This window comes from Podarcis raffonei, chromosome 13 (assembly GCF_027172205.1).
Source record: "Podarcis raffonei isolate rPodRaf1 chromosome 13, rPodRaf1.pri, whole genome shotgun sequence".
Taxonomy (NCBI): domain Eukaryota; kingdom Metazoa; phylum Chordata; class Lepidosauria; order Squamata; family Lacertidae; genus Podarcis; species Podarcis raffonei.
The window spans coordinates 31,072,973-31,095,322 of record NC_070614.1 but is presented as its reverse complement, the minus strand read 5'-3'; the positions used below and the strand labels follow the sequence as shown (position 1 = coordinate 31,095,322).

Here is a 22,350-nt window from a genome sequence, read left to right as displayed (position 1 = left end):
GATAAACAAAGAGGATGAATTTTATATATATTCCATCTTAAGAGACAAATATAGATTACCTATAAATGCTCAGTGGCAGCATCTCCAGATAAAACACTTGCTGACCACCATCTATGGAGCAGGAACTTTTACAGAGACCCCAGAGATGTTGAAGCAGTTGATTCATTCTTAAACAACAACAACAAAATGGCCATCAACCTATGTAAATCTTTGTAATTAGCAAACTATTTGATATATAGGTATTGCTGGAGGAATGGAATAAAGAAATAGAGATCTGGAAAGCACAGTTTGGCAGTATCTACCTCTTACATATCCAAGGAAGTTAGTCTGTTCCACATACTTTATACGCACAGCAGAAGACACCAGTATAGCCAAGGCAAAAACAGCTGCAATGGGCTTCTCACAGTGTTCATTTAAACCCAAACATCACTATCAGAAAACCTCTTTTTTCAGCATTCATCCTGATTTGTTTGTGGGGAGATTGGAATATGTCTGTTATCTACTGATAGTTCATTCTGATTACTTTACAAGGCAGATAGATGGTGTTGCATCGGGCAAATGTTATCTTACACTTTCCAGGGCATTTTCATCACTTTTCTTATTTGAAAATGCCCAACTCTGGGGGACAAATGGAACCTTTCACTCTCTCACGTTTGTCTTTGCACCTGACCTTGAACCCAAACCATGAAATGATCCACGAGCAATTTTGTTGTGAAGAGAGTGACATCACAAAAGTCAAAGAGCATCATTTGCTTAATGGGGTTGCTACAGGTATATCAATTGTATATTTATTTATTTATATATTTTATATGACGCAAATGTTTACTTACTTACTTACTTACTTACTTACTTACTTACTTACTTACAATAAATGTAGCCCATACTCATCTTTGCTTTTCACACTTTTGTCTGATTCACACATAGATAGAGATGTTTAGGGATGCTACCCTGCTGTCCTAAGGGGATATATGTTGTATCAGCTGTTTCAATGATATCCAGAATGATATATTTTTAAAAAAATCATTTGATCAGCACAGAACTAACCCTAACCTTCATGGCACAGGACCTCCAGAGATGCATAGATATTAACCCCATGCCACTCTAAGGTTTATGAAATTAACTCAGGTGAAAAGAATGATTGGTGGGGTGACAGCAGTTTGAGTCAGAGCATCTTGGCGCTTTCGCGTCTGAAGACTAACAAGATCTCAGGGTGCTTGCTGTCTCCCTGGAGATCCAATATAGGAGTCGTGAGCTTGGCTGTAAGAATCTTTAAGTCATATTGCTACCTATGCTTAGCCTGTGTGCTCATGGGATCAAGTGTTGAAAAGCACCCTAGAGGCCATGCAGTCCAACTCCCTTCGCCCCAAAGATTACATTATTATATACGTACAGATAAATGAAAGAGTAAGTGGAATCTGTTTAGTAATACAGTCATACCTCATGTTACGTTTGCTTAATGTTACGTTCTTTCAGGTTACGTCCTACGGCAACCCGGAAGTACTGGAAAGGGTTACTTCTGGGTTTCGCCGCTCGCGCATGCGCAGAAGTGCAAAATGACACCATGCGCATGCGCAAAATCAGCAAATCGCAACCCGCACGTGCGCAGACACACTGCTGAGGGTTGCACTCTTTTCATGTTGCAAACGGGTCTCCGTAACGGATCCCGTTCCCAACGAAAGTCACCACTGTACTAATAATTTGTAATCCAGAATTAGGAAGGTCCCTGTAGGCCATCCACCCAGACTCCTGACAGGTTGCAACATTAATATATAGTTTTTGTGTGTGTGCATTTTAAAGAAACAGGTCAAAACTACAATGCAAGAGTAAAATTAAAATACTTCTTCCTTTCTCATGTAAGTTTCTCCAACACACAAATACATCAACCAATACATATCCCCCCTCTGTCCATAGATTTTTTTGTGTGTGAAGCTAATAAAATGAATGTCAGTAATGAAACTGCTCCATCCGAATTCATCCTTCTGGCACCCTATCGCAGTTACCTCTACCCGCTGGGAAAAAAGGCCTAGTGTAAGATGGGTATTAAAAACTGCACAGGACAACATTATGAGATTTAAAAATTGGCCACAATTTTGCTCATTCCATATATAGGTAGGCTTTGGCTGAAGCATTGGGCGTATATTCATTCTCACTCCCATGTTTGGGGCAAGGGGCTGACACTTGAGCAGAGTCAAACTTGGAGTGGAAGGACCACCTCAAGGAATCCCTGCCTCCTTAGACATGAGTATTACATTGTGGAGCCTCCCAGTCCTTTGTCAATTGCCCCAGAGGCTTGTCCTTCAAGGTATTCCCATATTTTTATTAAGGTCAGCATTGTTCTTGATTTATGAAAAGACAGCTACTCTTGCTAACACAGAGAGTTCTCTCAAGGAAATGTCCTGTTTCTTTTCTCTTTGTTAATGCATTTTTGTGCACGTGTGTGTTTATAATCTTATAGAGGAACATACAATGAACACAAACATCAAGTATTCCTTACAAAGTAATCCAACATTAGGCACAATTGTGGCTATAGAATTCAAGATTATTATTTTTTGAAACATACATGACCTTTCTGTATGATTTAGTTAAGATGCAATTGACTAGCTAAAGGTCTTTGAAAAACTTCTGGCAGTCTTGCCTTGGTGGAAAAGCACTTGGGGTAGAAATCCCCAAAGGCATTATTGCCTATATATGAAAGGAAACCGTGAAATCCACAAGCAGAATGCTACCAACAGGGAGAAGGCTCATCTCACAGGTAAGGAAATGAATGTGTTATGGATGGGTGAACAAAATTTAGTGGGACACATCATTAGTTTGTATTGAAGAAATACAATCAAAATGAATAAAGGTATGGCACCAGTTGTGATATAGTCAAATATAGAATGACTCTCTACTGACCTCTAACATACTATGAATTTTCATCTGCATGTAAATGAATGAGAACTCATTCGGAGCCAACAGCTCAACTGAAGTTAGTTGCAATTAATACCTATTGATATTTATATTAAGTCATGAATAACTTGACCCAGTGGTTTCAATTGACATAGAAAGTGAAACCTTACAGATAACTACTTAGAAGACTATCTCAATGAGTTTAGTAATGCTCACTCAGAGACAACTTTCTTCAGGTATGCAGCCATAGTGTGGCTCTGACACAAAGCATTTTAAAGGATAATGAGAAGCAATTATTTAATAAAGTGTCACACATTAGTGGTAACCCATGGAATCTCACATTCTGAACTTTTGTCCACATCTGTTGTTGTTGTTATTGTTGTTTATCTTGCATGTGTGTATCATCTTCTTTTGTGTTTGGATTTCCACATATGGGAAAGCAATATTTGCACAATAGATTAGAATTAGTTTTTGTGTGCTGCAAATGAATTTGTCCATGTATTCTATATGTCCTTACAGGATTTCTTAATTATAAGATAGCCAGAGGTCTGAAGCAGGCAACAGTAGATTGAAAAGAAATATGAAAAAATCAGATTAGAAATCCCCTAAGAAGAGTTAACATATAATACTTGACAATCCAACTAACCATGCACTTCTTGAATTTCATCCTTTAAAAGCCACTGTGTATAAGAGAGAGTGCTTCTAAATGACATAGTGAATTTAATTGATGGACTCAGTGGCTACCAGATTATACCGATGGTTTTCTTTAGGGTTTTCAGAAGAGGACATGTTAAATGTAGGTGTATTTAAACATCAATATACATATGTCAGGGAGCCCAAGCCTAATTAGGATTTCCCATCTGTGAACACTCAAGTGTCTAAATATTTGGGTATGTTGTCAATGTTTGAACAATTGACACAGAAAGCACCTGGTTAGCTCAACTGGTTAGAGTCTGGTGCTGATAGCACCCTGGTTGCAGGTTTGATCCCTATATGTGACAGCTGCATATTCCTGCATTGCAGAAGAGGGGGTTGGACTAGATCAGCCTTTCTCAACCTGTGGCTTCCCAGATGTTGTTGAACTACAACTCTCATCACCCCTAGCTAGCAAGGCCAAATCTCATGGAAGATGGGAGTTGTAGTCCAACAATATCTGGGGACCCACAGGTTGAGAACCGCTGAACTAGATGATCCTCAGTGGCTCCTTCCAATTCTGTAATGTGGCTTTCCACACCACACCCCATCAAAAGAAAATGTGAATAAAGAAATGTATATTAGGGGCAAATGTGCATAGAAATGCATATATTAATGAAAACAGCATATGCAAATGTATTATATTAGGGAATGTTGCTTGCAGAAATTAGGAGGAATATACAGATAAACAACTTTGAATTTTCATATGGATTTATTTTTTTTAATGGAAGGAGATGCAAAATTGTGGTGAACTGAACTCAAGCCTGGGGGAAAAAACAGAGAAAGAGTGGATAGGGAGAAGTTTGTCTCTCTCTGTCAATTACCGGTAATAGTAGAAATGTGTGGGGACATGAAATGAAGCTGCAAGCTACAAGCTGTAGAACAGACAAATGCTAGTACCCCTTCAAAGGTACACCACAGAATCCATTGTTAAAAGAGACAATGATTGTCAGCTAATTAAATGTAGAATCATAGCATTATGGAGTTGTGAGGGACCCTTGAATGACTTTGAAAGAGTTTTAGACAAAGACTTTCAGTTGCTCCTAGCCTCAACAGCTATGTTCTCCTTCCACTGTTTAAAGCAGTATGCCTCTGAATGCCAGTCTCTTGGAATCAGATATGGAGGCAAAAAACCAATCAGAGCTTTCAGAATTCATCATCCTTGGCTTTAAAAATCTGCAAGAGGTACACTTCTTGCTGTTCAGTGGATTCTTGATCATCTATTTATTCACTGTGCTGTGGAATACCTTCATCATCACCATGGCCATAGTGGACCAGAGACTCAGAACTCCCATGTATTTCTTCCTTGGAAACCTCTCCTGTCTTGACATCTGCTACATCACTACCACCATCCCCCAAATGCTGGATCTCCTTCTGACAGAAAGTAGCACCATCTCCTACACAGGCTGTGTGCTCCAGCTGTTTTTCTTCTTCTCCTTTGTCGGCATTGAATGCCTTCTTTTGGCAGTAATGGCTTTTGACCGCTATGTAGCCATCTGCAACCCATTGCGCTATTCATTGATTATCAAAAGGAATGTTTGCTTGCAGCTGGCTACTGCCTCCTGGGTGGGTGGTTTTCTCAACTCTGCCGTACACACCTATTTTGCCTTTCAGTTACCCTTCTGTGGAGACAACCGCCTAGATGCTTTCTATTGTGACATTCCTCCATTGCTGAAATTGTCATGTGGGGACATTTCCCTCAACCAAAAGCTCTTGTTAACCATTGGGTTGTTCATAGCTTGGACACCAATGTTCTGTATCCTTCTCTCATATGTGTACATAATTTCAAGTGTTTTGAAAATACGATCAACTGAAGGGAGGCAAAAGGCTTTCTCTACCTGCTCTTCTCATCTTACAGTGGTTCTTCTGTTCTATGGTAGTTGCATCTTCACCTATTTGAGACCCGTTCCCACAGAGTCATCGGTGAATACAAAGCTGATCCCACTGATGTATAGCATATTGACTCCCTTGTTGAATCCCATTATATATACATTGCGCAACAAAGATGTGAAGAAAGCTTGGCTAAACATAATGGGGAAGATGTGACTATTGTACACAACATTACGTTACAAGCTGTTCCTTAACAGAGTCAGAAATGAGATTTAATTCATATGATTCTAATATACTCATTTATATTATTTTTCAGCCACAAGCTTCAATATACTTTACAATTTTTTATCATAGCACATTTCTTAAGACAAATATCAAATCAATAGTTGTCAGATTTACCTGTGTTCTCCTCCATTCCAATGATTTTGATGTTTCTCTGCATGTATGTATGTATGTATTAGACAGACACTTGTGTGGGCCCATTCTCCTGAAACGATGTGGAAGACAGTGATATTATTGTGATGTCTTCATTATATATTTATTTATACTATGTTTATATTTCCCCATCCTGCAGTATTTATGCATTCCTCTGTAGCATATTGAAATAATCTGGTTCCACTATGAGTCAGTTGTAACCCACTTCAATCTGCCCCTGACACAAAATGGGATTGGCCCCGCCTCTGCTATTTCTCCCCTGACCCTTCCAGTCAGCCCTCTTTCCTCCAAGACAAAAGACCCTATTTTGGTGCAGAGAAAAATGCATGAGGCTCTGGAGGGCTCAGTTATTTATCTAAGTGAAGTTCAAAGGGAACTTAAACAAGAACAAGTTAGGGTCAAGCACATGCCCTCTGAAATAGAATGTAAACTTGGAACATGTGCAGAGGAGCGCAACCAAGATGACCAAGGGTCTGGAAATCAAGACTTATGAGGAATCAGAGGTGTTGTGGGGGGTGCCAGTGAGGCCATGGCCCTGGGTTAAGATTTTTGAGGGGACATAAAGCAGTTGCCCCTGGCAGGTGCCCCTAGCATGGCCCAGCCCAGCGCTCCTCTCCCGGCATTAGAGGAACCAATGCTCATGGAGAGGAGCACCGGGCAGGACTGTTCTCCTGTCTTTCAGTAACAGGAAGGACTTGAAGAGGCAAGCATGCTGACAACTTCTGTGTAGGAGAAGTCACAGGGTGCTTGCATTTGCGCTGTTAGATATGTTTACTTAAGTTTGCTTCTGGGCATGGCCACACATTGCTCCAACAGTACAGCACAGAGTGCGAGCCTGGAGAGGGGTGCCAGCTGCATACCCACCAGAAATGTGTGTGTGTGTGTTTAGTGCACCTCAGGAGCTACTATGTTTTGTCAATAAACTACTAGCTGTTGGTTATTCTTAGGCTATGTGTGCTTGAGGCACCAGACATGAAATTTCCTATCCCTTGTCTATAGTATTGTTTTAACTTGCTGCTGTTTTAAGGATGAAGATGATGTTATGTAAAAAAAAATTAAAAATGTCCAGTAGCACCTTAGAGACCAGCTAAGTTTGTTCTTGGTATAAGCTTTCATGTGCATGCACGCTTCTTCAGATACACTGATTCAGAAGTCACCAGACCCTTATATTTAGTCAATCACCCATCTCCTTCTACCCTCCTGAGAAAAGCCCCACCCCACCCCAACCCACCCTCCCACTATATATAAGGATCTGGTGACTTCTGTTTCAATGTATCTGAAGAAGTGTTAGTTGGTTGATTTATATTAAGAGTGTTATATAAATGTACAGTACTAAATACATAAATAAATACAATCCTGGCTATCAAGTATTTTGCATTCATTAGTCATTTCAATGTACTCAAATGATAAACATACTACTACCTATGGCAATTCTTTCAGATAGAACACTACAAAAAAAAGAAAAGAAAACCTTAGCCAATACTAAGCAAGTGGTACACTCCTTCTGAAGGAGCAGGTACATAGCTTGGGCATGGAATGTCTTCCATGAGCTTGGGCTGGTGGCCCAGCTATGTCCCTATCTGAACAGGGATAGCCTGACTTCTGTTGTCTATGCTCTGGTATCCTCTAGGTTGGATTACTCCACCAAGTTATACGTATAGCCATCTTTGAAGACAATTCGGAAGTTTCAGCTGGTGCAGAATTCGGAGGCCAGGGTGCTCACCAGGGCAAGACAGTTGGGGCCTATTTCACCAATCCTAGCTCCACTGCACTGGCTGCCTGCCAAGGCTCTATCAAAGCTTCAGGGAATTATGATCCCTCCCCCGATGGCAGTCAAAAGGCAGATAACCGAAAGAGTTCTTACCATATAATTTATTTATTATTCAGAGAGAGAGAAAAAGAATGCTGTCTTTACAACAGTGGTGTTGCTCCAACTGAGCTTCTCCTCCCTCTCTTCCTAGCAACAGCATTTCCCCTTAACGTGGCCATCAGGGGCTAATTGTCTCTGAGCCCTTCATTCTTCTACTTTCAATGCACATTGAGTTCTGGGAGAAGGGGGGTGAGAAATGCTCTCCAGTGATAATGTGTCAGCTGGCTGCTCTGGTTGTGTCACCCCCTTCTCTTCTCCCAACACCTCCCAACTCTTCTGTTCACCTGTCTCTGAGCTGTGACCTTCCTTAAGCCACTGCTGTAATTCAATACTGCCTTCCTCTTCTCTGGAAGGTTCAGGGGAGAGCACGTCTCCATCATTCCTCCTCAGTGTCGTCCCCCTCAGTCGAGTCCCTGACGCTGCCAATTAGCTTCTGGGCCCAATTTAATGTGCTGCTTTTGACTTACAAAATATTTAACGGTTCAGGACCACAATACTTCGAGGACCGCCTCTCCCCATGTAAACCATCCCAGACTCTGTGTTGATCATCTGAGGCCCTTCTTCACGTGCCTCCTCCACGTGAAGCCTGGAGGGTGGCAACACAAGAACAGGCCTTTTCTGTAGTTACTCCCTGTTTGTGAAATGCTCGCCCCAGGGATCTTCACCTAGCACCTCCATTATACATTATACATTTTTAGGTGCCAGCCAAAAATGTTCCTCTTCAACCAGGTCTTTGGCTGATAAATATTCTCCAGGGATAATGTTGGGGGGATAATGCTGATGAATGTGATGACTGTCACAAAACCCTGAGAGAAAGGTGAGACGATCATAAATAGCCAGGTGTCCACCACCACCAAAGGCCTCTCTTCTCTCTGTTTTGGTCACTGTGGCAGCAGGAATGTCACAAATACATTGTCAATTCAATAAGACGGCAAACCTAGTCCCACTTACCTGGGAATAAACCCTGTTGATTTCAACCAGACATTCTTCTGACCAGACAAAATTAGGATTGTGTTCTTATTCTAATATGAGGCTGTTTCTGGATAATTTGATAAAAACCCAGTTTTACTTCCAATTATTCATTTTATATGGTTGTTTTATTTTCCTTTTTGTCATCTATCCCCAGTCACAGCCAAAGCCGGCTGTGATCATGCATGTTAATCATCAGGTACGTTTATTAAAAGATTATTATGTTCTATTTCAAGGCATGCCAATTAATTTTCACAATTGATCAGAATATTTGCTGCTTTTTCTTTGGAAATAGGGTGGATTTCTCCTGGGTAGGAAATCTTCAAAAGCCTCCTTCATATTTGTGCCTATATAAGCAACAGTTGCTTCACTGAAATCAATAAAACCTTCTAGGTTGAAATCCTCCTAGGTTGAAAAACCACACAGGCAACAAAAGCAGACTTTTCTGTACAACCCGATGAAATGGTTTCATTGGACCATATGTAGCTTATTCATAGTGATAATATATCGGTCATTATTTTTTTTAATAGAACATTAGATGGCACTATCAAGAATGGCAGCATCTTCAAGTAGGTGATACTGATAGAGAAGAGGTGAATCAGCAGCCATAGTGATATTATTATTTTGGATATAGTCTTCAGGAAGCGACTTGGGAACTGGAAGAGAACTTCAGCTGTGGAGAGCTTCAACCACCCTCACTACTGTGATATTGGCCTTCATCAAATTCTATTTCATTCCTTTAAATTCCTCAGATGATTCTTCCAATTTGTTTCAAAACATTGTGTTGTGTGAACTATGGTGACAACACAAATTCAAGATCTTATCAAGAGTTTCTTCAGCTTGACTTCTAACAGCATGCCCAAGAAAGTTGAAAGGCAGGTGACATCTGCCGCAAATCTTTACTAACAACCTCCTGTAATGTTTCTTGTGGTTCTTGCACTGAGATATGAGGAACAATCCAGACAAAGTTCAGTTATTTTGCTGAAACATAATTTGCTCCCCTTCACTGTCTCGCAGAGAAGAAACTTCATAACCCATTTCAAAAATTAGTGTCAGCACTAGAGCTTTGGAACCAGATAACATAGATGTGCTAGCAATGGTCTGTGTATGCAGTTTTCTAACATGAATGATCTAATGGAGACTGTTTCATGGCTATTACAACTGGAGATCATACTGAAAATTATATTGGATCAGGGTTCCCAAGGTAAGATAGATTTGTATAGTTTAAGTTATGCTTTAAGAAAAAGTCCTTTCAAACTTCTGCTCATTATGTGCAAAGGATCAAGCGTGGGAATTGCATGATACAGGACCAGGTTCAAATTGCTTCCTTCCCACGTTGGTTAATGGGGGAGTAAGGGGAGAGAAATGGGTTGTCACGATTTATCAGCTAATTCTGGCTCACAGCATTGCTGTGCTGCTAAAATTAACCACTTTTTTGTTATAACAACTTTATGTGTTGGCGTATGTGGGAAATAAAATCTATATAAATTCATTTTTACTAAATACTTTAGGATGATTCCTAAGAGGGAGACTACTATACCACAGGTACATGAATTTACTTCAAAAATGTCTATCATTTCAATTCAAACACTGTGTAGAAATAGTGAGTTCCATATTTGCAACAGCCAGTTATTACTCAATAGTCTTACTCCTCTAACCATAAAAATGTCCATCACACACGACATATTGACAGCCTTCTTGCTAGTATTTGGTGATAAGGACCCATATGGATTTGAAAATATCAGTTGGATTCACAGCACACTACATAGATCACCTTCCATATTAGTACTTTAGGGATAAGAGCTGATTATGGTATGCTAGGATTTCTTCTGGTAGTGATAAATCCACAGTGCTTTTGCAGGAAATGTCACAGAGTTATCCTGCAGACAGAAGGATTATCTCTTCTCAAAGAAAGGTCCATTAGAATCATACCTCTGTCATCTTCTGCACTTTATATTGAATATAATGCCAGTGTCACACTATTTATTAACATGATCACAATTCATTTCCCTCTTCTCTACAGAAAATCAATTGTTTATTTGCCAAGGTATGGAGGCACAAAATGAAGCTGGCCTGTCTGAGTTCATCATCCTAGGTTTTAAACTTCTGCAGGAGGAACGCATTTTTCCCTTCAGTGCATTATTAATCATCTATCTTTTCACTGTTCTGTGGAATACCTTCATTGTAGTAATGACATTGGTGGATCAGAGGCTCAGAACTCCCATGTATTTCTTCCTTGGGAATCTCTCCTTTCTTGACATTTGCTACACTACCACCACGATACCCCAGATGTTGGCTCACCTTCTCTCTGAGAGAAGCAACATTTCCTACATGGGTTGTGTGCTCCAGGTGTATTTTTTCTTCTCCTTTGTAGGCACTGAGTGCCTCCTTCTAGCAGTGATGGCATTTGACCGCTATGTTGCCATATGCAACCCTTTGCACTACACACTGATTATAGGCAAAACAATTTGTCTCCAACTGGCCATGGCCTGCTGGACTGGGGGTTTCCTCAACTCAGCTGTGCATACAACTTTTGCTTTACAACCACCATTTTGTGGGAAGAACTGCCTTGATGCTTTCTACTGTGATATCCCCCCACTACTGAAGCTATCATGTGGTGATACTTCCCTTAACCAAATCCTCTTGCTATCTATTGGCCTTTTCATAGCTTGGACTCCATTACTTTGTATCCTTTTGTCATATACCTACATCATTTCAACTGTCTTAAAAATAAGGTCTTCTGAAGGGAGACAAAAAGCTTTCTCCACCTGTTCCTCTCACCTCACTGTAGTCCTTTTGTACTATGGCAGCTCCATCTTCACTTACCTGTCTTCAAACAGCAGTCACTCCTCAAATCAGGCCAGGCTTATCCCAGTGATATACAGTGTCTTAACACCACTCTTAAATCCTATCATATACACTTTACGCAACAAGGATGTAAAGAATGCCTGGAGAAGTATGATTAGACATACATAAATATGAGGAGAATAGATAGACAGATGATAGATAGATGATAGATAGCTAGATAGCTAGATAGCTAGATAGATAGCTAGATGATAACTAGATAGATAGATAGATAGATAGATAGATAGATAGATAGATAGATATAGATAGATGATAGATAGATGGATAGATGATAGATAGATAGATGATAGAAGATAGATAGATGATAGATATAGATGATAGATAGATGATAGATAGATAGATAGATAGATAGATGATAGATAGATAGATAGATGATAGATATAGATAGATAGATGATAGATAGATAGATAGATAGATAGATAGATGATAGATAGATAGATAGATAGATAGATAGATAGATAGATAGATGATAGAGATAGATAGATAGATAGATAGATGATAGATAGATAGATGATAGATAGAGATAGATGATAGATGATAGATAGATAGATAGATAGATAGATAGATAGATGATAGATAGAGATAGATGATAGATAGATAGATAGATAGATAGATAGATACATAGATAGATACATAGATAGATAGATAGATGATAGATAGATGATTGATTGATATAGATATTGATAGGTGATAGATCTAACACACATTCACAGATTATAGATCTACACTCATTTTTTTAATGTATGCTTGCATTTAGAATATCATAGTCACACATTGAGTCTGTTGTGTATTAAAGTAATGACAACTTCTGAAAAGTACCAGCTGGTTTCTGACTTGTTTTCTTATGTCTTATGCACCATTCCTTGTTGACAAAACTGACTGAAATGTTTTGAAATACCAGTCATATTAAATAGTGAATTCTATATTACTGTGCAAAAACCTGACATGAAATGCTTGCTTTGAATATAAACTCCAAATATTTCTTGCACTGTCCTCCTATTCAATGTGTGTGTGTGTGTGTGTGGTATGTATTCAAAACAGATTATGCACCATTATGGATAAAGCTCTGTATGTTTAAAGACACATAAGATTGAACTGCTAAAAATAAATCTGTTGTGAGGCATAGCAGAGTTTACTCAAAACAAATTGTGGTAGGTGTTGGCAAAGTGGCAGCCTTCAAACATTGTGGAAGATAATCCCCATTATCTCAGACAAGTGAAATTGTTGTTTGGGGCTGATGGCACCTAAAATGCAAAATAATTGAAGAGAAACAGGTTGGCTACCTCTCCGGTAATAAAAAAGAGATATACCACTTTTTATTTAATCCAACCAGTGCCTGCTTGGAGACTCTTAATCACAGGCCAGCACTGCTACAGTGCAATCCTATAAATGTCTGCTGATCACTGCTATATCAGACTAAGAAATCAAGCATCCTGTTTCCCACATTGGGCCACAAGATGCATGGAAAGCTCAAACACAGCCAATAGCCCTTCCCTACAGCAACTGATATTCAGAGTTACACCGTCTCTGAAACTGGAGGTTCCACAGAGTCAACATGACTAGGCACCACTGATGACTGGAAGCTGCTGCTGGACTTACTTTCAATGAATGTGTCTTGTTATGACCATCTAAGGACAAACTAGACATGGGATTAAATGTATGTTTGCATTTAGCATGCAAGTTTTTGCATGTGCAAATACCTTCAGCTATGGGAAGGAACTGGAAATTATCAGGACTGAAATAGATGGCAAGGTAGAATTGAACCCTTTCCTCCCTGCTGCACTCCTTTTCTAAAGCTGGCATTTAGTTTAGAGGGGAAACTCTGATTGATGAATACCCTGTATACAAGGTTATCATGGTGCATGCACTACATTTAAAACAAAATAAAACATAAATGTTACATCCCCTCAGTGGGTTAGATTTCCTATGTAAACTGTCAGTGCTGTCTGCTACAGTTCCTGAGTCACAGCAACAGATTCAATAGTTACACTAAGTATTTGGAAAGCAAAGGGGTCTAGACTCCACTCCTTGTTCTATGAGCCACTCTCCTGTTGAATCTATAGGCCATAGAATGTCTTATAGGATTTTGATTATTGTTGTTAATGAAAGTGATAGGAAAATGCCCTGGAGAGTGTAGGAGAACAATTGTTTGATGTGAAGCTATGCAAACAAATCAGAATGGATGTTCAACAGATAGCAGAAGTCACCTCCAATAGATAGCATCTCCAAGAAGCTTTGTGAAAATCACAATACTATTTAATAAACTGGTTGCATGGAAGAACCTTAGAAGAAGAGCTAACTCTTGACCTAGAAATCATTATGAAGGGGGCCGCTAGGCGCGCCTTGGAAGATGGCTGACAATACCATCTATCCAGCTCGCACGAGGCAATTAGAGGCTGATTATGGGGAGCAAATCAGTCTCCCTCGTCTTCCCAGGGGGGGAAGATGCTGTCCTCACCCGCGGTTGCCATAAATCACCCCCGAGTTCGGATGAAGGAGGGGGTGAGAGGCACTGGGCACATAGCCCTTGGGCGGGCTTTGGAACTCCCGGAAGCTACTTCCAGGAGTGAAACTGGTTGCGTTGTCAGCATCGCTCTTGAGCCAGTGCCACCAACTGGACTCATACACTTCAGCCCCGACTGGGCTAGGCGAGCTGGGTAGCACTTCCAGAGACCACCTTCTGCACAGGAACAGGTCAAAGTGCTGTGGACTCACAGCTTAGCATTGTGAGCACCAGATTCACTTCCACAAGAAGACAGTCATCGCACAGCAGAGTATAGCAGAGTATAGCAGAGCATAAACGACTCGGAGAGCAGCTCTGTAGAATATCTTCTTTATTCTATCTACAGCTATTATACAACTACATACAGAGCTAAATGAGGTCTAAGCATAAAGAATGCTGAACCGCACTGAGTGCCTGCAGCTGCTCTTAGCAGCAACCTTATCTATACACACGATCTCTCTCTAACACTCAGTCTCTCTCTCTCCGACACACTGACTGACTGACTCTTTGATGTGGTGCTGGAGCAGAATAAGTAGAGAGCAGAACACCACCCCTCCTCTCTGGAAAATCACCAGACTCATCAGGAGATTCTTGGATATGGGAGGGGTGAAATCTCCTCATGCGTTGCTTAAAAAGAAGAAAAAAATTGGAGAAGTAAACGCACATGCTTCACGAGAGGTCAGGAGTGTTTTATCTGCTAATAATTTTACCACTGAGATGATGAAGATTGGGATGGAAGGAACAGAGATAACATCAAAGAATTGCAGACATGTTGGTATGTGCAACGGAACGGAAAGGAGGGGGACTTTCTACTTTTTTAACATGATATACCTAACAACCCTCCCCCTTAGAAGAACCATCACAACGACCAATTGCAAGTGGGACTAAAAATAAACTGTGTGGGAAAAAATAATATGAATTAAAGGTTTTATTCTGTGAAAGATTTGGAAAGAAGAGAGGCTCTCTGTGTGACGCAGTTAGAAATGTGATCCGACATGGACAGGCAGACCTTTGTTGCATGATATATGGTCTTAGGGAGGGTGAGCCCCGATCTGTTATAAGGATGGGATCGTAAATTGGAAAGGGCAATAAATAACCCTCCTGGAGAGACTAATTTATGATGCAGCAGGTCTGGGAAAAGTTAATGAGCGGACATTTAGACTGTATTTCATCGGAATGGAACAAGATGGTGTTGGCCACTCGAACGGAATTCCTGCACTATTGGATTTATGTGAGTGATTTACGAGAGAGCATTACAAAGTCCACACAGAAATATAAACAAGACTGTTTCTTTCAATCCACTTGCGGAGACAACTTGGAGGTGACCGAAAAGGAAAATGAGTAACGACAAGGAGTTGAGAAGATGGGACTGAGAATATCATTGTTAACACCAAAAGCAGCAGAAATATAGATGATTGGACTCCTACCGATCTTGAAGCATGGGTACCCCCCACAAAAATTTATAATTTGGAAAATATTTGGATTATATTATTTGTATTGTAATAATTTGGATTAACTGGTATGATATGTTTGATTTGGTAAATGGACACTTAATAATTTATTATTATTATTATTTTTTAAAGAAATCATTGTCAAGATAGCCAGATCACAAAGTCCTGCACAGCATGGGGCTTCTTCACCCAGCCTAGTGCTGCTCTCTTTCCCACTTTCTGGTTCTTGGAGCCAGATTCTACTTTGCATACCCTGAAAACAAACTCTTGAAATAAACTCAACTTAATTGAATCTCTGTGGTCATTGTCCTTAGGGAATGGAAAAGTTAGCAAGGTTGGAACTGAAGGGAGTTGTGTTTCAAATGCTTCAGGGAAATGAAGAGTTTGTGCTAAGTCAGATATGGATTTATGGACACACACACTCACTAAACTTTTTAAAAGCCAGAGATTCCTGGGGAATATACCGTTGTTGCTTCCAATTCTGCTCTACATTTTAAACCATCTATCTCATCTGTAACAGATTGCAGCTGGAATGTGTTTCATGTAAAAAGCAGGTAAATTATTAGTAACAGGTTTAGGATGTTAGAACTATTGTTGGCAAGGGAAAAGGCAGGAATAAAAGAGATATTCATGTGCTTTTCCATACAGCATTCAGAAAGAATTGCACAGGCAGTATAACTTGGCTTAGTTACAGTGGTGAAAGTTCCTATATTATTGGTTTTGGAACTCACTAGTGGTCTGTAAGAGCTATGAGGTTTGTGTTGCAGCAACCAGCTCAGATATCGTCTTGATTAACTTGTCTGACCCAAGGTGAGCTAAGCTCGACATGACAGCTTACTCCATGGTTTTAACCTCTTTATGCATGAATTGGACTTTTCAAAAAACATAATTTTATTAATCCAGATTTTCAAGATAGCCTACAATAGAGAACCATAAAACAAATAAAAGCAGATTAAAACTAGAGTTAAGAATTTCAGTTATATGAGGCTCATTATAATGCATAAACATCAGCTTCCCTGCTATACCTATGAAATGTGTGAAGCAGTAGGTTGGTTATCACTTTGTGAGTAATGGAAAAAGGTTAGCAAGAACCACATTTTCAGTGCATATCTTATGCATGACAGAATATAAAATACTTAGAAAAGGATGCTGTGATTACAAAGGTCTAGGATAGATTTCTAAAAAGCAAGTTATGCCAATTTTCCTTTAAACATCTGGACATTAAGAAAGTAAGATTGCCAACAGATGTGAAGAAATTATCCACAAAATGGGGAGGGGGGAGAGAAAGATGTGAAAACTCACGAATCAATGTCAGTAAAAAGAATACTTATTCATTTTAAAGCTATGACTCTTACTGTTAAGAAGAATAGAATTTTAAAGGCAAATCTGTTGATTACGTAGTTAGAAAAGGTTAAGTTCAGTTGTTTGATATTATACAAATATGGGTGTTTGCATATTAATAAACTGTATGTTCTAAATTACTACATCAAACAATATATGTTAAAGACAATAGATATTACCAGAAGTGTAATACAATGTGTGAAAAACAGAATATTTGGGGACACCTCATCTTTTCTCTCTCTGAATAATTGCAGCTGAGGTATGAAAAAGGTGGATGTTTGAATAAAGCAAGGGTGTAGGAATAATGAAAGGGTGGGAAGTAGCTGTTTTAAACAATGGCAAAAGTTTGAATGAAGTTGATGTGGGGGGATCAAGAGAGGAAAGTGGCAGAGTTTTAAACGACATAAGAAGTTTGATTGATGGTGAGATGAACAAACACTGGGTGTGTGTTTTGTTTTAAAAAGCAGTTTTGACAAGGAGAAATAACAGAGATGATTAGAACACACAAGCTGATTCCAAATAGAGCAGAAAAAGAGCAAAATTGTATGGGCAGTGAACAATACCACATCATATTGAAGCTTAGTGGCATCAACATGTTCAAGTGATTCCTTTGTGATATGGCATTTCAATCAGGACACCAGTTATAGATACACTTATCATTGCAGGTGGAGTCTTTTGGGTGATATGTGGATTCAGAATGAGACCTCCGTGAAGGAATTCATTCTTCTTGGCTTCACCAGTCACCCAACATTGCAACGTATCCTATTGACACTGTGCCTAGTCATATATCTCATCACTTTATTTGGCAACAGCCTCATCATCTTCTTGATCTGGGTTGACTCCCGCCTCCATACAGGCATGTACTTTTTCATTGCTAACCTTTCTTTCTTAGACATATTCGGCACACAGGTCACTTACCCCCAGATGCTATTCCATATGGCTTCCAGAACCAATAATATCTCTTTCAACAGATGCATGGCTCAGCTCCTCCTGACTCTGTTCTGTGGAATGGCTGAGTGCTTCATCTTGGCTGTCATGGCATATGATCGTTATGTGGCCATATGTCAACCACTGAGGTATCCAACCATCATGAGGATGCAAGTGTGTATCCTGATGGCAGTAGCCTGTTGGCTAGTAGGCTTCTTCAATGCTGCAGCACTGACAGTTATCACCCTAAGTTTCCCCTTCTGTGGACCCAACGAAATCAACCATTTCTTTTGTGAGGAGCCTGCTGTGTTGCAGCTGGTTTGCATGGACACCTACATAGTAAAAGTCCTCATATTTACCCTGAGTGTCCTTGTGCTCATGTTGCCTTTCACTTTTATAGTGATCTCCTACATCTACATTGCCAGGGTGGTGTTCAGCATAAAGTCAGCAAGGGGACGGCAACGAGCTTTCTCCACTTGTGCTACCCACCTCACTGTTGTTACAATGTTCTACACCACCATCGGCTTCACTTACTTGCAGCCCCGGTCTGAACAAGCTGCAGACCAGGAGAAGACAGCTTCTGTTTTCTATGCTTTTTTCTCCCCAATGGTGAACCCTGTCATTTACAGCCTGAGGAACAAGGATGTTAAAGGAGCCTTGTTCAAAGTGATGGGGAAAGTAAGCTGAGTCTCACCTTTGGAAAGGGGTTCCTGTCTTTAAAAGTCAGAAAGGAAATGGTTGTATGGAAGAGGTGTGTAATGGGAATTGGGGTTGCTTATGCGTAAAACTCCAAACTGCTCCAAGCGGGTTGTATAGCTAAACCTTTCCCTAGTTTGACAGCCCCTTACAACGCGACTGTCTCAATCACTGGCAGAATCCGTCAGTGGGCGTTTCCTGAACTTCTTCCAACATAAAAATTCCTTGACAGCCAGTCTCTGCCTAGCTTCTCTGCGTGGAAGCCTTCTGCGCAGAGTAGGCGTGCCAAGCGGAGGTCCTGCGCTCTCCCCACTGATCTCACTGGAAGAGTCTTGGAGCCTTCCCTCCGAAGTACTCTCAGCCTCCCCTTTCTTCCTGGTGTCACCTTGGTTTCCTTCCCCAGCGGAAGCTCTCTCTCTCTCCTTGCTAGTTCCCTCCCCTGCATCATTGGAGCGACTTCCCTCTCCGCTAATCTCTGATGTCAGTTCCCTGACATCCACCTCCCTCCCAGGCCCCTCCCCCTCCCCCGTCCGTCCCGGGGACGGTGAAGTGGGAAAACCCTGGAAAGAGCTATCCTCCTCCTCAGATGATTCCAACACCGCTCTCCACCTGCTGTTCTCTCTTTCCTCTGCCCAATCTCCCCAGTCAGATTCCTCTTCCTCGGATCTCTCCCCTTCCTCCTCTTCGGAGGCGGGAAATCCCACAAACTCTTCTTCATCCTCCGTGTTGCCAAATTGCTCCTCCCAGAACCTCCCTGGGCTTCCTTGGGAACCTGCGATGAAACTCCTCCTGCAGATACTCATCCCTGATCTCTTCTGCAGGAACCCAAGTGTTCTCCGATTCGGGCTCCCCCTCCCACGCCACCAAATATTCCACCCTCCTCCCTCTCCACCTTGAATCGAGAATTTCAGCTGCATGACCACTGAGTTCCCTTTCCTCCACCCGGGGATGCCTGGGTGTTTCTCTTTCTTGTCCCAGAAATTCCCTCCCTTCCCTGTACGGTGAGAGTAAGGACCGGTGGAACACTGGGTGCCGTTTCATGTTGGTGGGCAATTTGAGTCTAAAGGTCACAGGATTAACCTGTTGTGTTACCTCGAAAGGTCCCAATCGCCTTGGCCGTAGTTTCTTACACCCCCCTTTGAACGGTAACCCTTGGGTAGACAACCACACCTGGTCCCCCACTCTTATAGTTTCCCCTTCTCTGCGGTGCTTGTCTGCCTGCCTCTTGTACGCTTCCTTCGCCCTCTCCAGGTTAACCTTAAGTTGTTGGTGTAAAGCCTCCATTTCTTCCACAAATTGTTCGGCTGCCGGTACACTCCACCTTCCCCCCTCCTCCCCTGGGAAGGCCCTGGGATGACACCCGTAATTGGCCATGAATGGACTCATCCCCGTGGACACATGTTCCACGTTATTGTATGCAAATTCAGCCAGCGCTAGTTTGTCCACCCAATCGTTCTCCCTTTCGTTGACGTAGCAGCGTAGATACTGTTGAAGTATGCTATTAGCTCTTTCTGCTTGTCCGTTGGTCTCTGGGTGTCTGGCCATCGAGAAGCAAACCTCAACTTCCAGCAGTCTCATGAGCTTCCTCCAGAATCTGGAAGTAAATTGCCGGCCTCTGTCGGATAAAACCCTCAAGGGGGCGCCATGCAACCTGAAGACGTGATCTACAAACAGCCTAGCTGTTTCCTCTGCAGTCACTGCATGCGAGCAAGCAATAAAATGGCACATTTTAGTCATCAAGTCAACTACCACCATGACTGCTGTTTTCCCCCTGGACTTGGGTAAATCAGTCATAAAATCAATTGATACCCCTTCCCATGGTCTTTCTGGTGTGGGTAAGGGTTCCAGTAACCCCGTGGGTGCTGCCCTCTCCCCTTTAGCTCGCTGGCAGCACTCGCACCCCCGTACGTATTCCCGCACATCCTCCCTTACCCTTGGCCACCAGAACTGCCTGGTGACAAGCAACATGGTCTTGTGTTGACCGAAATGTCCCGCCGTGGGGTTGTCATGCAGTTGTTTGAGTATTCTTCTCCTCAAGTCCCCTTCCGGTATGTACAACGCACCCTTATAGTACAAAACCCCCTCCTTAACCTCAAAACCCCCCTGATTTTCGGCATCTCGAATCTCCCTGATTTTGGTTTGGGTGTACTGGTCATCCCTTGTTAAACCGGCTAGTTCTTGTCTCCCTACCAACACTCCCCCACACACCCATCGGTCCTCGGGTATGACATGACGTACTTCTGATACTTCCTCTCCTTCCAAGTACTCCGGTTTGCGAGAGAGAGCGTCTGCTCTGACGTTTTCCTTCCCCGGCACGTACCTAATCTAAAAAAAAAACTTGGAAAACTCCTGTGCCCATCGCACCTGTCTTTGGTTCAGGACTCGCGCAGTCCTCCAATATTCCAGGTTCTTATGGTCCGTGCACACCTGGATTTTGTGCTGTGTACCTATTAGAAAATGTCTCCAGCGGCGAAAAGCCTCATGAATGGCCAGCAGTTCCCTGTCATACACCGTGTAGTTTTGTTCTGACTTGTTCAGCTTCCTTGAGAAAAAGGCGCACGGCTTCCACTCTCCCTGATTTCCCGGCTGGAGCAATACGGCTCCCACCGCTCTGTCTGACGCGTCTGTCTCCAGCCTCATCGGCTTCTGCAGATCCACGTGTAAGAGTTGCTCTTCCGAAGCGAACGCCCTCTTTAGCTTTTCAAAGGACTGCTGAGCCTCTTCCGTCCATTCAAACTTCTTCTTGCTGCTGAGGCAATCGGTTATGGGTGCCGTTAAGTGGGCGAAGTTCTTGATGAACTTCCTATAGAAGTTCCCAAACCCCAGGAACCTCTGCACGTCCTTCCGGTTCTTGGGAGTTCTCTATTCTTGCACCGCTTGCACCTTGCCTGGGTCCATGGCTAAGCCTTTGTCCGACAACCTGTAACCCAGGAACTCCACCTCTCGGGCGTGGAATTGGCATTTCTCCAGTTTGACCCACAGCTGGTGCTCCTGCAGCCTTTTCAGCACTTCCCTGACGTCCTTTACATGCTGCTCTTCGTTCTCCGAGTAGATTAGCACGTCGTCCAAGAAAGCCACGCAATTTTTGTACAGCAGGGACCCCAGCACGTGGTGCATGAAGGCTTGAAATGTGCTTGAGCCTGATTGTAATCCGAAGGGCATAACTAAGTACTCAAAGGCCCCCAGAGGGGTGAACATGGTGGTTTTCCATTCATCCCCCTCCCTCATCCTTATCAAATTGTACGCCCCCCGAAGGTCCAACTTGGTAAAGACCTTCCCTTTCCTTACCCTGGCCAAAATGTCGTCAATTCTGGGCATTGGAAATGTCACTGGTTCCGACACCAGGTTCAAAGTCCGGTAATCTACGACCAATCTGGGCTCTTTAGAGTCTTTCTTGTCCACAAAGAACACTGGACTGCCCCCCACCGCCCTTGATTCTCGTATGAAACCCCTCTTCAGGTTCTTGTCAATAAACTTCCGCAACTCCTGCATCTCCCTGTCCGACATGGCGTACAGCTTACCCACGGGCAGCTGAGCCCCTGGGAGTAGGTTGATCTGACAGTCAAAGGGCCTGTGAGGGGGTAGTCTATCAGCCTCCTTCTTACTGAAGACTTCTTCCAGGTCTGCGTACTGAGATGGTATTCTCCCCTTTTCTCCTACCGCCATCCCTGCCACCCTTGCTACTGCCATCCTCTGGGTCTCCCCTCCATGGCAGTGCTCTACGCAGTGAGCAGACCCAAAGGTGACTGTCCGCTGGTGCCATCCCACCACTGGATCGTGCAGTGCCAGCCAACTCATTCCCAGTATGATTGGTGGTCCTGCTAGTGTGGCTACGTGAAAGGCAATTGTCTCAGTGTGTCTGGCGACCCTCATTTTCATGG

The 22,350-nt window shown here is 42.1% G+C and overlaps 3 protein-coding genes across 3 annotated transcripts; all 3 read left to right on the top strand.

Moving 5' to 3' along the window:
* The first annotated feature begins 4,701 nt into the window (after positions 1-4,701).
* LOC128400202 (olfactory receptor 5V1-like) lies at positions 4,702-5,628 on the top strand. The gene has a single exon (XM_053362293.1). The coding sequence runs from the start codon at positions 4,702-4,704 to the stop codon at positions 5,626-5,628; it is 927 nt and encodes a 308-aa protein (XP_053218268.1).
* A 5,107-nt stretch (positions 5,629-10,735) lies between these two features.
* Positions 10,736-11,662, top strand: LOC128398678 (olfactory receptor 5V1-like). The gene has a single exon (XM_053359929.1). The coding sequence runs from the start codon at positions 10,736-10,738 to the stop codon at positions 11,660-11,662; it is 927 nt and encodes a 308-aa protein (XP_053215904.1).
* A 5,868-nt stretch (positions 11,663-17,530) lies between these two features.
* On the top strand, positions 17,531-18,460 carry LOC128398677 (putative olfactory receptor 2B3). Its single transcript, XM_053359928.1, has one exon. It carries the CDS (start codon positions 17,531-17,533, stop codon positions 18,458-18,460), a length of 930 nt encoding a protein of 309 aa, XP_053215903.1.
* Positions 18,461-22,350: the final 3,890 nt, after the last annotated feature.